Below are 15,178 nucleotides of genomic sequence, written 5' to 3'. Positions count from 1 at the left end.
CCTTGGTACCATTTGTTCAAAGATAAGCATAGGTTGGCAGGGTCTTTGCTCTTAGCCAAGATCACTGTTCTCATGTTTATTGACTTTCAGGAGATTCCTCATTAGTGGTTTGCAAAAGACAGATGCACAGAGATATACAGAGATGAAAGGTGTTTCAGCTGGTGTCAGGAGCCCCCCGGCCCATCTGTCCTGCGTGGCTTCGCTGATGGCCCTGGTGATGTCTTGAGGCCCTTTTTTCACCTGTAGGTGTACGATACAAGGGGGGAAGCTGGGATCCTCTCCTTTCGTTTTGACTGAGCATAGTTGACCTTTGGCCTTGGTCCTAGATCATGAGCGCACCCATTGTTCTCAGCTGTTCAGGGCCTCTGCCCCTGACTCTGGACCTTAGATGTCCCCTGTCCCTTGACTTCTCTGCCATCTCCCTGAGGTTATAGGATCACATACGCGCACCAGTTAGACTTAGTGCACACGGTGGGTCTTAGTTGGGTGCCTCCCTTCCCCACCCCCAGGTGAGAATCACTTCATCACTGCTGCAGTAGTTTGAGGCCATTGGAAGAGTCCAGTGATGTCTGAATTTAAGTTAATTACTAAACCTGTGCAGGAGCAGTTCATCGTATGAGTGGCTACTGATGTTGTTTAAGATCGTTTTAGTATTTCCATAAGGTTTAGTCTTTTTAGTGAAGAGTTTCTGTATGAGTGTACTGTAAGTGCCTTTGTTATTTTTGAATTGGAAAAATGAGGAAAGCATCTGTTTCACCACTTGTTAGCCTGTGATTCTAGACGACTGCCAGATGATGCCTTGGGACCCTGGGGTATGGGATGGAAGGGCACTTAGGGATCACCGTACCAGCCAGGGTTCAGTCAAGAACACAGAAACTGCCCTAGATGTTTTCAACAGAGGGAATTTAATACATAGAGTTCATTACAGAAGTGTTAGAAGAGCCAGAGGAGAAAAAGGTAAGTAAAGGGAGGTTCCCCAAAGATTAGTAACTGCTGGAAGCTGCTCTTCCCACCAGGAAGGGAGAGACTGAAAGGGAGGATGGTGTCACCCAGAGCTCCTGACAGATGTCAGAGCTGGAGCCCAGCATCCCGCGCTCACCCGCATCCCAGTGGCTGGAACTCAGTCACGTGGCCACACCGCCTGTAAAGAGACTGGGAAATGCAGTCTCCCGAGTGGCCGGAAGGAAAGGGAACCGAGTTTGCTGAACAGCTTGTCTGCGCTGCAAACGGCGCAGGAATTGCTATGCGCACAGGCCTGCAGGGCATGGCCCAACAGGAGAGCTTTAAAGCTGAGTTCTCCCAGCCCCCACCTCCGTTCCCTCCCCGCTCCAGCCCTCCCCACTGCTGCTGAGCTGACTCCTGTGTGCCCTGTTTTCAGGAGGCTCTGGCCCAGCCCCAGCCCTGGTGGAAGATCCAGCTGTTCATATGGGAACCAGTGCTGTTCGGGACCTGGGATGGTGTGTTCACGTCCTGCATGATCAACATTTTTGGGGTTGTCCTTTTCTTGAGGACTGGCTGGCTGGTGGTGAGTGATGAGCTGGTGGCCCTGGAGCCTCCTGTGGGCCTGGGGCATTTAAAGCTCTGTCACCCTTGGGTATTCCACAGTGTAGTCAACAGATTCCTGAAGCATTGATGCTCCGGAAGCACAGAACAAGATCCAGTACATGGAGTAGCTAGTATTGCTTTTTAAATGAGAATCCTGAGAACCTGGGCCTCAGACAGAGGTTCCTGTGAAAGCCTCACCATGGATTTACCTACAGGAATATGAGCACGGAAGTCAGGGCACATTGTGGGTGGGACTAGAGGTGGGTCAGAGAGAGCAGGCTGATGGCAAGTTTGCCTCCAGTTTGTGACCGTCTCCAGCTTTCCCGGTGTTCTTTAACTCGTCTGATGCCCTGCCTGGAGAGGGAGAGGGGGAGGGGGAGGGGAGGGGAGGGGGAGGGGAGAGGGAGGGGGAGGGGAGGGGGAGGGAGAAGAAATTGTAAAAACCTATGGTTCTCCTCCGTGCCTTTCTCCTTACTTTCACACGGAACACTTCACTTGACACTGCTGGTCACCAGATTTCTCCCCACATCAAGCAATTCTGTGGCACCAGCTGAGTATCCTACAATGTAACTCAATTCTGACACTACCTGGAGAGACCATCAGATCCCACAGGTTAAGGGCTCCATCCCACAAAGCTGCCCCCACCCACTTCAGCTGCCAATCACAAGTCCAGGTTGTCACCTATGCTTCTGACCGAGGCTGTGCATCCGGGGTTCCCACGACCCCCCCATTCCCACGACCCCCTCATTCCCATGACCCACGCCCCCCCCAGATTCCATTAATTTGCTAGAGCAGCAGGGAAACGCTTATTTATGTTTATTAGCTTATTAAAGGATTATGATCAAGACAGGGCAAGGTCTGCAAAGGTCCCAAGAGCAGGAACTTCTGTCCCCGTGGAGTTGGGGTACATCACTCTCCTGGTATGTGGCTATGTTCACCCACCTGGAGGCTTTCCAACCCCATTCTTTGGGGATTTTTATAGCAGCTTCATCACACATGATCAATTATTAACTCCATTTCTAGCCCCTCTCCCCTCTCTAGAGAAGTGTGTATATGTGTGTTGGGGGTGGTGCTGGTGAAAACTCCAAGCTTCTAATCGCGCCTTGGTCTTTCTGGTGACCAGCCCCCATCCAGCAGCCCACTGACAGCGACCTCATTAGAACAAAAAATGCTCCTTGTGGTTTTAATTGCTTAGGAATTTACAAGGGTTTTAGGAGCCCCGTGTCAGGGATGGGGTCAAAGACAAATGTTAGAACAAGAGATGCTTCTAGTGCTCTTGTCACTTAAGAAATGACAAGGTTTCAGGAGCTCTGTGCCAGGAACCAGGTGCAGAGACCAAGTTGACCCTTGAACAACATGGGTTTGAACTGCACGGTCCACTTATGCTCAGGTTTTTTTCAATAAATAATACAGTACTGCACGGTCCACGGTTGGTTGAATCCGTGGAAGGGAAACTGCAGGTAGGAAGAGCTGACAGTGGGACTTGAGCATCCGCAGATTTTGGTATCCAAGACCAGTCCCGGAATTAATCCCCCTGTGGATACCTAGGGACGGCTGTATATATTTTCTATCATCTCATGGAGGCAGAGAGAGAGAGGGGTATGTGTTTATGGTAAGAAATTGGCTCTATGATTTTGGGGGCTGGCAAGTCCCGAATCTGTAGGATAAGTGAGATGCAGGTAGGAATAGATGTTGCAGTTTTTTGAGTCCAAAACCTAGAAACTCAGACAGAACTACTGTGTTGCAGTCTGGAGACCAAATTCCTTCTTCTTCGGGAAGCCTCAGTCTTTGCTTTTAAGGCCTTCAACTGATTGCATGAGAACCACCCACATTATGGAGGATAATTTCCTTTGCTTAAAGTCAGCTGATTGTGGGACTTCCCTGGCGGTCCAGCGGTTAAGACTCCGCGCTTCCAATGCAGGGGCCGCGGGTTCCATCCCTGGTCGGGGAACTAAGATCCCCCATGCCACGTGGCGTGGCCAAAAGATAAAAAAAAAAAAAAGTCAGCTGATTGTACATGTTAATCCCATCTTAAAAATACATTCACAGCAACTTCTAGACTAGTATTTGACTAAACAACTGGTCACCATAATCTCGCCAAGTTGGCACATAAAGTTAACCATCACATCTGCAAATTCCAGGGGATGAAGCTTCACTGTTGTGGGGTGTATGGGGTTCTTAGTCCTCTTAGGAGGCCTGGTTGAGGCCACACCTTCCTCAGCTCTTGCTCTACTCCGTACCCAGGCCCTTAGCTCAGGGTTCAGCCTTAGCCATAGCCAGGATGGGTCTGAAAGTTCTCTTTATTAATGTGTGGAAAGCTTAGAGCAAGGTTAGCAACCTCTCTGGTGTGGGTGTCTCTCATACTCCTCCCAAACTTACAGGGGCCCCCACTTCCAAAAACACAAATCCTCCAGCTCAGATGCCATTCTCAGGCTTCTGGGATCAACCTCCGATTTTTCCCCTTCCCGGACGCCACCCCACTGCCCAGCGCCTCTCCAGCCTGTGTCCAGGGGAGGCCCAGCAACCTGACTGCTGTGGCAGAGGAAGGCCTGGCACCGACAGCCTGGGCCCCTGGGCTCTGCCTCACGCAGGGGCTGCTTATGGAACGGTGGAAGGAGAGAGGGGTAAGCTCTCTCTATTTCTATTCTTAAATCTTAGGGCCTCCTCTTAACCCTCTTGCTGGGTGACTTTTTTGAGAAATGGCTATCCAGAAGTGTCAGTCCCATCCCCAAAGTGAAGTACAAGTTGTGTTAATTATTTATTGCTGCACAACAAATTATCCCAACACTTAGCGGCTTAAAGCAACAAATATGTGTTGTCTTGTCGTTACTGTGGTTCAGGGATCCAGGAGCAACTTAGCTGGGTGCCTCTGGCTCAGGGTTTCTCATGGGGTTGCAGCCAAGCTGTCAGTCAGGGCTGCACTCTCATCGGAAGGCTCCACTGGCAGAGGGTCTGTTTCCAGGATCACTTGTGAGGTTGTTGTCAGGCTTTGTCACGTGGGCCTCTTCATAGGGTTGCCTCAGTAACTGCAGCTGGCTTCCCCCAGGGCCAGCAACCTAAGAGAGAGAGAGGGAGCAAGTGCCCAAGATGAAAGCCACGGTCTTCTCATACGCTCATCTCAAAAGTGACATCCCATCACTTCTGCGGGACTCTGCTCATTAAAAGTGAGTCACTCCATCCAGCCCCCGCTCAAGGGGAGCAGATTACACAAGGGCACGAATGCCAGGAGGTGGGGACCACTGGGACCATCTTTGAGGCTGCTATCACACAAATACATCCTTTTGTCCTAAAATGATCTGTCCTTTTCAATTCTGACATTAGTTTTACCTGAAAAATCATATTTGAACATGGAAAGAAAGGTAAATGTGAAATGCCAAAAATAAGGTAGAGCTTCTAGAGGATAGCATAAAATTAAAATAAGTAGAGGTCATGCCCAAGTCATTTTTAAATAGAAAATATTAATTCTAAAGAATAATTTGGCAGCATATTTATAATTTGGAAAACGTTAAAGTGGCAATTTTGGTATGAAAACTTAAAGACTGGTACAGACTTTTAAAAATTATCCCATGTAGACAATTTAAAAGCACGAACAAAGGAAGGAAATAGTAATTATATAAGTTCATTAAAAATATAAAAACAGCAAAATAAGTAACTGAATAAAGCATAACTGAATATAACCTAATTCTTTAGGTACCATGTAGTCTACCGTGGCGAACTTTAGATCCAGTTTTTCCCCTTCTCTATCAACAGAATCATAATTTTGCTTGGTATGGCGTTACTCTCAACTGAAAATCCAACAGATTAACAAATACAATAATCCCACTTCATTCTCCAACCTCCATCTAAATATCAATAGATGTCAAAATAGAAATAAAATATTTACCTCTTTTTCTCCCCCCTCCCCATGCTTCTCTACTCATTTATAAAAGGTTTTTCATATAAATAAACCAATTTTTCAATGCAGTGAACTTCTAAACGTTCAAATAACTTGCAGGTGATAAGCGTTTTTAAATGTCAGAAGTGCGAGAAGAGAGTAGATGCAGTATGGGCGGCAAGAGTGCTGTGCACACAAATGAAAGAGAAATGGGGAAAGCAAGGGAAAAAACCCCAAACCTAATCCTGCTCTCTTGGCAGCCCAGAGGTAAAGACGGGCTTTGGAACAAGACTCAGTGTGATAAGTGCTGTGATAAGCACTGAGTCCTGGGTACTACTGGAGCCAGAGGAAGGCTCCCAGGGACGGCTTCCTGCAGGAGGAAACTCTAACCCCTGTCTTGAGGGATGCGTTGGAGTGAACCTGCCAAGGAAGAGGAACGGGCAGAAAGGCGTTCCAGGCAGGGGATCCGCATGGGTGGGTGTGTGTGTGTGGGGGGGGCAAGGGGGCACGTGACTTCGCGCTGGGGCGCCGCGTGCGTCTGGGGGAGGGCTGTCGGCAGAGGGATGAGGGGGCCTGGGGAGGTGGAGAGGGGAGAGACCAGGAGGGGCTTCAAGAGGGTATGGCATGGTTTCGACTTGACATTGTCGGCGCTGGGAAGTCTCTTAAGAGTTTGCTGCAGGGACACTACATTCATCTGGAATCCCTTCCAGGCCTTACTCCTGTGGCCCTTTGTCCTTTTCCAGCGGGCCCACCCCCGGGGGCGTGGGAGCGGTGGGCAGTGCTCCCTCCGTGCCCTAACCCTGACCTGGCTCCTTGCTCTTCCGCCGCAGGGAAACACGGGAGTGCTCGTGGGTGTGTTTCTGGTGTCCTTCGTCGCCCTGGTGGCCCTGGTCACAGTGCTGTCCGGCATTGGGGTTGGGGAGCACTGCAACGTGGGCACCGGCGGCGTCTACTCCATGATCGCGGCGGTCCTCGGCGGGCAGACCGGAGGCGCCATCGGGCTGCTGTACGTGCTTGGACAGGTGAGGCCACTGGCCAATGGAATCGCTTACCTTGCCTTGCTTTCTGCCTCCTTCTTCTCATCCACGTTCCCCTCTGACCTGGTGACAGGCAAGTGGGCAGTTGCGGGGAGCTCATAGTGGAAACAAGCTCATAGTCCAGGGCCCTGACCCTTAGTCCAGGGCTCCGTCCTTTCCACCCCCTTTGCCTCTGGAGTCCTGCTTCCACCAGGGAGCTGGGTCTGGGCTGGGACCATCCTTACAGACTGTTCTAGGGAGGGGAGTGCACAGCAGTGGCCGGAGCCGGGGTGGCAGCTGGGTGGCCCGGTCCCGGGGGCACTTTTACACTGAAAAGGGGACATTTTGCCTGTGCCAAGGACTTCCTTAGAAGCAGGCTGTTCTCAAATGAACCGGAGCTCTAGGCGCATTGATAGCTTGATGGCCTGAACAGGGAGGCTGAAAGCCCCTGTGTGGATGCTGTGTCTGAGAAGGAGAATACTAATGTGGACGGAGGCCCTCAGAAAACCACTGAGTAGGGAGAAGTACTGAAGCGTGTTTAGCTAAAACACAGGGACGGTGACCTAATGCTGAGGAAGCAAATGCGGACCTTAAGAAGCAGCTCTTTGTAAGCACTTCTTGGACTGAAAAAGGCTTTAATGATGGTGCAAAGGGTGGTGGGTGGCTGAAAAAACAGTTAAAAGAATCTGTCTGAGTAAGAGTACAAGAGTCTCCTCAAAGAAAGTGTCGGTCTGTTTCTTTTATTTTTAAAGCAGCAGGGGCAGGGTATTGTAGCAAAAATACATCTGATTCTCCAACAGCACAAAGCTGTGTGTGTGTGTATGTGTGTGTGTGTGTGTAGGGGAGATGTGTGGAAGGCAGACACATGGTCAGTGCACTCTTAAAAACCACTTGCCTTTATGGAGAAAGATCTTTAAGCATGGGAGTTTGGAAGTGAGTAATAAACTGTCAGTTTACTTTATTACCCTGGGGATTTGTATATCGATTTTTTTTTTTTTTTTTTTTTACTTCTCTGCTATTTTATAGCCAAGCAGGCTGCAAGATGGACAAACAGCAGTCCTCACTTTCCCTGCTCTCTGGGTAGACAAAAAGCTCCACTCTTGAAGCAGATACCACAGACAGGGGACCAGCGCTGAGGTTTGGGCCTCCCCACCTCCCAGAGAGAGGAAGCCTCCTGTATGTGAGGTGACTTGGAGGAAAGATGCTCACAAAGAAAGACACAAGCTACCAAAACTCAAGAAGAAACAGAAAATCAGAATGCGCCTACATAAGTAAAGAGATTGAATTAGTAATCAAAAAACTTCTTACTAAGAAAAGCCAGAAACATTGGTGCCCCTCTGGTCAGGGTCCTCTCCATGCCTCTGCTGCTTCTGCAGCTGAGCTGGGTGGGCTTCCTAATCAGGGTGTGGCTGCTAATCCTTTTTATATGTTGCTAGATTCAGTTGGCTAGTATTTTGTTGAGGATTTTTGCCTATATATTATGAGGGATGTTGGTCTGTAGCTTTCTCGTGATATCTTTGTCTAGTTTTGGTGTCATGTTCATGCTGGCCTCACAGAATGAGTTGGGAGGTGTTCCCTCCTCTTCTATTTTTGGGAAGAGTTTGTGAAGGATTGGTGTTAATTCTTCTTTAAACGTTTGGTAGAGTTTGGTGGTGAAACCATATGGTCCTGGGCTTTTCTTTGCAGGAAGTCTTTTGATTACTAATTCAGTCTCTTTACTTATATAGGCGTATTCCGATTTTCTGTTTCTTCTTGAGTTTTGGTAGGTTGTGTCTTTGTAGCAATTTGTCCATTTTATCTGGGTTATCTAAGGTTTTGGCATATAATCATTCATAGATTCCCTTATAATCTTTTTTTTTGTTTTTGTAAGATTGGTAGCAATGGCCTCCCTTTCATTCCTGATTTTAATCATTTGAGTCTTCTCTCTTTTTTTCTTACTCAATCTAGTTAAAGGTTTGTCTGCAAAGAAGCAATTTTTGGTTTTGTTGCTTTTCTCTATTCTTTTTCTGACCTCTATTTCATTTATTTCTGCTCCAATCTCTATTATTTCCTTCCTTCTGCTTGCTGTGGGTTTAGTTCACTCTTCTTTTTCCAGTTCCTTAAGGTGGAAGGTTATGTCATTGATTTGAGATCTTTTTCTTCCAGGATGTGGTTGGGTTTTCTGAGGGTCCTTATTCCTGTTTCTTATTACCCCTAATTCCCTCATCCCAGGGCATGCATGCACTCATGTGTCTTTAGTAATTGCCCGAGGAGATGGCCTGTTGTGCCCCGGAGCAGGGTCAGCAAACTTCTTCTATAGAGGGCTAGATAGTAAATGTTTTAGTTTTTTGTGAGGATGTCATAGGTCTCTGTCACAGTGACTCAACTCTGCTGTGTAAGTGTGAAAGCAGCCATAGACAGTTTGAAGCGGGCATGGCTGTGTGCCAGTCAAACTTATGCCCAAAGCAGGCGGCAGCAGGATTTGGTCAGAGGGCCAAAGTTTGCTGGCCCTTGCCCCAGAGCATCAACGTTTAGGAGATACAGACGCTTAAAATAATGATTTTTTTTTTTCCTTTCCACGGTATGCGGGCCTTTCACCGCTGTGGCCTCTCCCGTTGCGGAGCACAGGCTCCGGACGTGCAGGCCCAGCGGCCATGGCTCACGGGCCCAGCCGCTCCGCGGCACGTGGGATCCTCCCAGACCGGGGCACGAATCCGTGTCCCCTGCATCGGCAGGCGGACTCTCAACCACTGCACCACCAGGGAAACCCTAAAATAATGATTTTTAAAGCTTACAAAATCTTTCCATTTCCTTGCATCCTCCCAAACCCTTCCCCATTCATCTCTCTGAGACGTTGGTGTGGGGCCTGTAGTGTGGGGTCAGACCCCTGGGCCAGTGGAGGAGGCGATGAACTGGGGTCTCTCCGCACTCCCTGCCCCACTCACCTGAGCACTTCTCTAGGGCTGCTTACCCTGGACACCAGAATATCCAGCTTCAGCTTGCACTGTCCTGTCTAAAAGCATTTATTCATGGCTTACCTGCTCTTCGCTAGACTCTGTAAAAACAGTGGAGGACTGGAAAACTTTCAGGGACCTGGGGTTTGCATTGTGGGAGGGAACACATATGTAGGACATACAGCCAACCAATTCAAACTTTAAACTAGGGATTTCGTGTGAGAAGGGAAGGGGTGTGGAGGGACAACTCTGGCTTTCTAGGTAGGTACCCAAAGATGGAAAGAAAATTGCCTATGATTGTGAAAATGCAATTTTTTAAAAACAGAGGCCCTGGAAGGGAGGCGTTACACCCTGAAAATATAGCGGGTGACACCCCCTGCTTCCTGTGGCAGAGGGTTAGAAGTTCTCTGTAGAGGACGAAAGAGAAAAACGAATGCCTGTGATTATAAACTTTAAGAGCAGATAAAACATTTTTTTTAATATAATAAATTCTGGAGAGGTTTATGCATTAAACAAATCGAAAGGGATGTTTTCCAATGAAGAGGAGCTTCATGGTTGGAAGGGAGACCATGTCTGGGGTGGTTGGATTGCTCTGGGGAAGGGCTGGCAGCCGCTGTTGTCCACACCTCTCCCGAGGGCAGGCCGGAGCCCGGGCCAGGCCCAAGCTCACTGGCTGAGAGCCAGCTGTTGGGGAGCCTTGCATCCTAGATGCACTGTGCTCTGTGTGCCCAGATACAGTTTTTGCATAAACAGAATAATACTCTCAATATGTTTGTTTTTATTTTCCTTTATAAAATTGCTTTACAATTACAAAATGATGTTCATTGTAGCCAGTTAGCATATCAGAGATAATTTAAAGAAAACGTAGTTTCCCTCCCCTCCTGCACTAACCAGTGTGAACACCTAGCATCCTCTTCAGCACCTTTCCCTGTGCTCATCTACATGAATTTATGGATTTTTGAAGTGCTTGCTTGTTTTTAAAAAAATGGGGACAAATTTCATACTCTATTCCATGACTTTTATTTATCACTGAACAGTAAGTCATAGACATTCTTCTAGGTCAATGCTTTGAATCCATGCTTTTAAAGTAGTTGCTTAGTATTGTATAATATGGATGTACGTTAATTCGTGACACATTCTTTCTCTATTCATTTTTTTACTCTCTTATGTAAGAGTAATTTTATTCCTTTTCTCATTTCTAAAAGTCTGTAATTTTGCTCTTTCTCTTTTCCTCTTAATCAGGTTGCCAGGTGTTTATGTATTTTATTGATCTCAAAAAAAAATCAGCTTTTGTTCTTTATATCCTTTCATATTTTTCTTTCATTTCATTAATTTCATATATCCTTTTATTAAATACTTCTTCCTACTGTCTTTTTATTTATAATGATTTTTAAAGTCACTTAAGTTAATACTTCGTTCATGTATTTTTCTGCATTTTAAAACTAATATAAACATTTAGAATTATACTTTTTTCCCCTTCTGAATGCAGGATTAATGTGCTTCCCAAGTTTTAGAATCAATCCTTTTTATTACTTTCTAGATAATTTGAAATTTTAAAAATTTCTCCATATTTTGCCAATGTGGCTCAAATTTATTTCTGTTGTATTTTCCCCCTTGTTGATTTGGAAGTTCTATTGATACTATGCTTTTCATTCTGTGGGTAGTTATCATCTACTTTTAGAAGCTATAATTATACGTTTTCTATACTTCCCAAACAAAAACATTACTTGTTAGCTCCTCCACATACCAAATATAAAATCTCTATGATACTTTTACTTACCTACATTCCATAATTACCCTTACCTCTTACCCCCAAATCCTTAGATTTTGAAAAGGTGGTTTAATTTTGGGCTGTTATAGCTTTCCCTTAAAAGTAAGTCTCTTCAGTTTCAAGAATCCTGACTTACAACTTACGTTGCAAATTTCCAGTGACATTACCATCATTTATTTAGCATTAACAAAGTATTTTTATGAAATTCATGGCTAACTACTGTTTCCTTTACATCAGCAGCTAATAATAAAGTAATAATGATAATGCCAATAGCTATTATTTCTCCAACTCTAACTATGAGCCAGGTATTGTTCTAGGACTGTACACGAATTATCTCATTTAATCCTCACAATAACCTTTTTTTTTTTTTTTTTTGCGGTACGTGGGCCTCTCACTGTCGTGGCCTCTCACGTTGCGGAGCACAGGCTCCAGACACGCAGGCCCAGCGGCCATGGCTCACGGGTCCAGCCGCTCCACGGCATGTGGGATCTTCCCAGACTGGGGCACAAACCCGTGTCCCCTGCATCGGCAGGCGGACTCTCAACCACTGCGCCACCAGGGAAGCCCTAACCTTTTTTTTTTAAAGGTGGTTTCTTCTTCTTCTTCTTTTTGTTGCTATTTAAATTATCTTTTTTTTAAATTGAAGTATAGTTGATTTACAATAGTGTGTTAATTTCTGCTGTACAGCCAAATGATTCAGTTGTGTGTGTGTGTGTGTGTGTGTGTGTGTGTATACACACATATACACATCCATTCTTCTTTTTTTAATATTCTTTTCCATTATGGTTTATCATAGGATATTGAGTTTAGTTCTTTGTGCTATACAGTAGGACCTTTATCCATTCTATATATTATAGCTTACATCTGCTAACCCCAGCCTCCCACTCCATCCCTCCCTCAATCACCTCCCCCTTGGCAACCACAAGTCTGTTCTCTATGTCTGTGAGTCTGTTTGTATTTCACAGATAGATTCATTTGTGTCATATTTGAGATTGCACATATAAGTGATATTATTTGTCTTTCTCTTTCTGACTTACTTCTCTTAGTATGGTAACCTCTAAGTCCATCCATGTTGCTGCAAATGGCATTATTTCATTCTTTTTTATGGCTGAGTAGTATTCCATTGTATATATGTACCACATCTTCTTTATCCATTCATGTGTTGATGGACATTTAGGTTGTTTCCATGTCTTGGCTATTGTGAATTGTGCTGCTGTGAACATAGGGGTGCATATATCTTTTTGCATTAGAGTTTTGTCTGGGTATATGCCCAGGAGTGGGATTGCTGGATCATATGGTAATTCTGTTTTTAGTTTTCTGAGGAACCTCCATACTGTTTTCCATAGTGGCTACATCAACTTATATTCCCACCAAGTGTAGGAGGTTTCCCTTTTCTCCACATCCTCTCTAGCATATGTTATTTGTAGAGTTTTTAATGAAGCCCATTCTGACCATTGTGAGGTGGTACTTCATTGTAGTTTTGGTTTGCATTTCTCTAATAATTAGTGATTTGAGCATCTTTTCATGTGCTTATTGGCTATTTGTATATCTTTTTTGGAGAAATGTCTGTTTAGGTCTTCTGCCCATTTTTCGATTGCGTTGTTTGTTTTTTTTGTTGTTGAGTTGTATGAGCTGTTTGTATATTTTGGAAATTAAGCCCTTGTTGGTCGCATTGTTTGCAAATATTTTTTCCCATTCTGTAGGTTGTCTTTTCATTTTGCTTATAGTTTCCTTCGCTGTGCAAAAGCTTGTAAGTTTGATTAGGTCCTGTTTGTTTATTTTTGTTTTTATTTCTGTTGCCTTGGGATACTGACCTAAGAAAACATTTGTATGATTTATGTCAGAGAATGTTTCATCTGTGATCTCTTCTAGGAGTCTTATGGTATCATGTCTTATGTTTAAGTCTTTAAGGCATTTTGAGTTTATTTTTTGTAAGGTGAGAGGGGTTCTAACTTCATTGATTTACATGTGGCTGTCCATCTTTCCCAACAACACTTGCTGAAGAGAGTGTCCTTTTTCCCCTTGTATATTTTTGCCTCCTTTGTTGAAGGTTAATTGAATGTAGGTGTGTGGGTTTATTTCTGGGCTCTCTATTCCTCACAACAACCTTTTGAAGTAAGTACTATTATTATCTGTGTTTCACAGAGGCAGACATGAGCCACAGAGAGGTTGAGACATTTTCCCAAGTCACACAGCTAAGGCTGGGAGCCACAGCATTTGGCCTTAGGTAGTTTGGTTTCATAGGCTATGCTTCTGACCACTGTGCTCTTGTCACATATCCTCCAGAGCTTTTACTTTTTTTGTTACCGGCATCTTTGGGCTAAAAAGTGATTTTAGGTACAAACCTGAGAGAGGGGCGCTACTGGGGTTACTTCAGTAATCGGTTTGGAAGCTCCAGGTGCAAACAGTCATATTCAAGTTCTGGCATCACCCTCTGCATGTGAGAGACCTCAGACACCTGGGAAAGTGATGCCTGTACAAACGATAATCAGTACTACATTTTTTTATTTTTTATTTTTTTGCGGTACGCGGGCCTCTCACTGTTGTGGCCTCTCCCGTTGCGGAGCACAGGCTCCGGACGCGCAGGCTCAGTGGCCATGGCTCACGGGCTCAGCCGCTCCGCGGAAGGTGGGATCCTCCCGGACCAGGGCATGAACCCATGTCCCCTGCCTCGGCAGGCGGACCCTCAACCACTGCGCCACCAGGGAAGCCCTCCCCTACATTTATTGGGCTTCCCCCCCTCACCCAAATACAGACAGAAATGCCTACTCTAAATTTGGGGAATACCGACAATGATGTTATGTCTATAGCTGCAAAGTGAGCCGATCTCAGTGAAGAATGGAGCCTCCTTGGTGAGCTCCCCTCAAACCCAGAAATTGTATAAGCCTTCTTGTCTTTATATTAACGGACTAGAACTTAATGGTGTCTGCTTCCCGGAGCATTTTTCATACAGTCAACATATCATAAAGTATTTATAGATTGTTTGCAACGTAGTTAGCAAATGCAGGGGATTTTAGAAGGCGCAGTCAGCATAAAATTTTTTTAAAGATGTTTGCGTTCTTGGTGTGTGTGTGGGGGACAAACTTATATGCATGAAATAATAATAGAATACAGAGCCAGATAATTAATTGCAAGGTACCAGCAGTAAGCATAGTATTTATTCAAAAACAGGGGATGAGGAAAGGCTTCATGGAAAAGGAGGAACTTGACTGTGGTTTGACTAGAGTTTGTTTCCTGAGAGAGCAACAAGTGCAGAGCGACAGTGATGAGAGTGCCCTGCTGGCCCTGGGGAAGGGTAAAGGGACCAACCCGATAAGAGAAGGGGGCTGAGGAACTATGGAAAATGAGGCTGGTGTTATTTTCAAATATTTATTTGAAATTATGTTTCAGGTTTTTTAAGAGGTAGCATCATGACTCTCAGGCAAATATAAAATAAACATGTGCCAAAGGGTTTATTTAGCTCATTAATTAGTGGAGGAGCCAGTAAGATGTTAAGGTTGAGAAGTGAGGTATGGACCCTCGATGGGTACAGATCAAATCCATAAATTCCTAGTTCAGCAATTTCATAAATAAATATAAGGATAAGATTGCTAGGTTAGATACAAAACCGGTTAATGTCTTACAGGACCACAAACCCTAATCTTTTGTGTTGTCTGTTCCACCAGGCAGGAGTTCTGTACATCTCTGCAGGAAGAAAAAAATCCATAAGTTAACATGTAACTTCACTAAGTCTGGGACATTTGATACATTTAAGCAGTAGTAAACAGTGAGTAGAACTAAGTACATTCACTTAGATAGTCCTTGGGTAGCCTTTGTTCCATATGACATTGGAAGGACGTGCTGCCCACTTTTTTTTTTCTTATTTCTGAGTTTTAGGTAATTTAAAAAATAGGGCTTCCCTGGTGGCGCAGTGGTTGAGAGTCCGCCTGCCGATGCAGGGGACACGGGTTCGTGCCCCGGTCCAGGAAGATCCCTCATGCAGCGGAGCGGCTGGGCCCGTGAGCCATGGCCGCTGAGCCTGTGCGTCCGGAGCCTGTGC

General features: G+C 45.4%; 1 protein-coding gene across 2 annotated transcripts in view; it reads left to right on the top strand.

Moving 5' to 3' along the window:
• SLC12A8 (solute carrier family 12 member 8) overlaps positions 1 to 15,178 on the top strand; it is a 129,373-nt gene that overhangs the window by 17,516 nt on the left and 96,679 nt on the right. For both annotated transcript variants that reach the window (XM_060298189.1, XM_060298188.1), the window contains exons 3-4: positions 1,379 to 1,525; positions 6,250 to 6,441. In XM_060298189.1, the coding sequence (XP_060154172.1) occupies positions 1,379 to 1,525; positions 6,250 to 6,441 (339 nt within the window). The remainder of the gene's footprint in view (positions 1 to 1,378; positions 1,526 to 6,249; positions 6,442 to 15,178) is intronic.

Source organism: Globicephala melas, chromosome 4 (assembly GCF_963455315.2).
Source record: "Globicephala melas chromosome 4, mGloMel1.2, whole genome shotgun sequence".
NCBI classification, from domain to species: Eukaryota; Metazoa; Chordata; class Mammalia; order Artiodactyla; family Delphinidae; genus Globicephala; species Globicephala melas.
The sequence above is the reverse complement of the archived record's forward strand: the minus strand, read 5'-3'. Positions and strand labels throughout refer to the sequence as shown.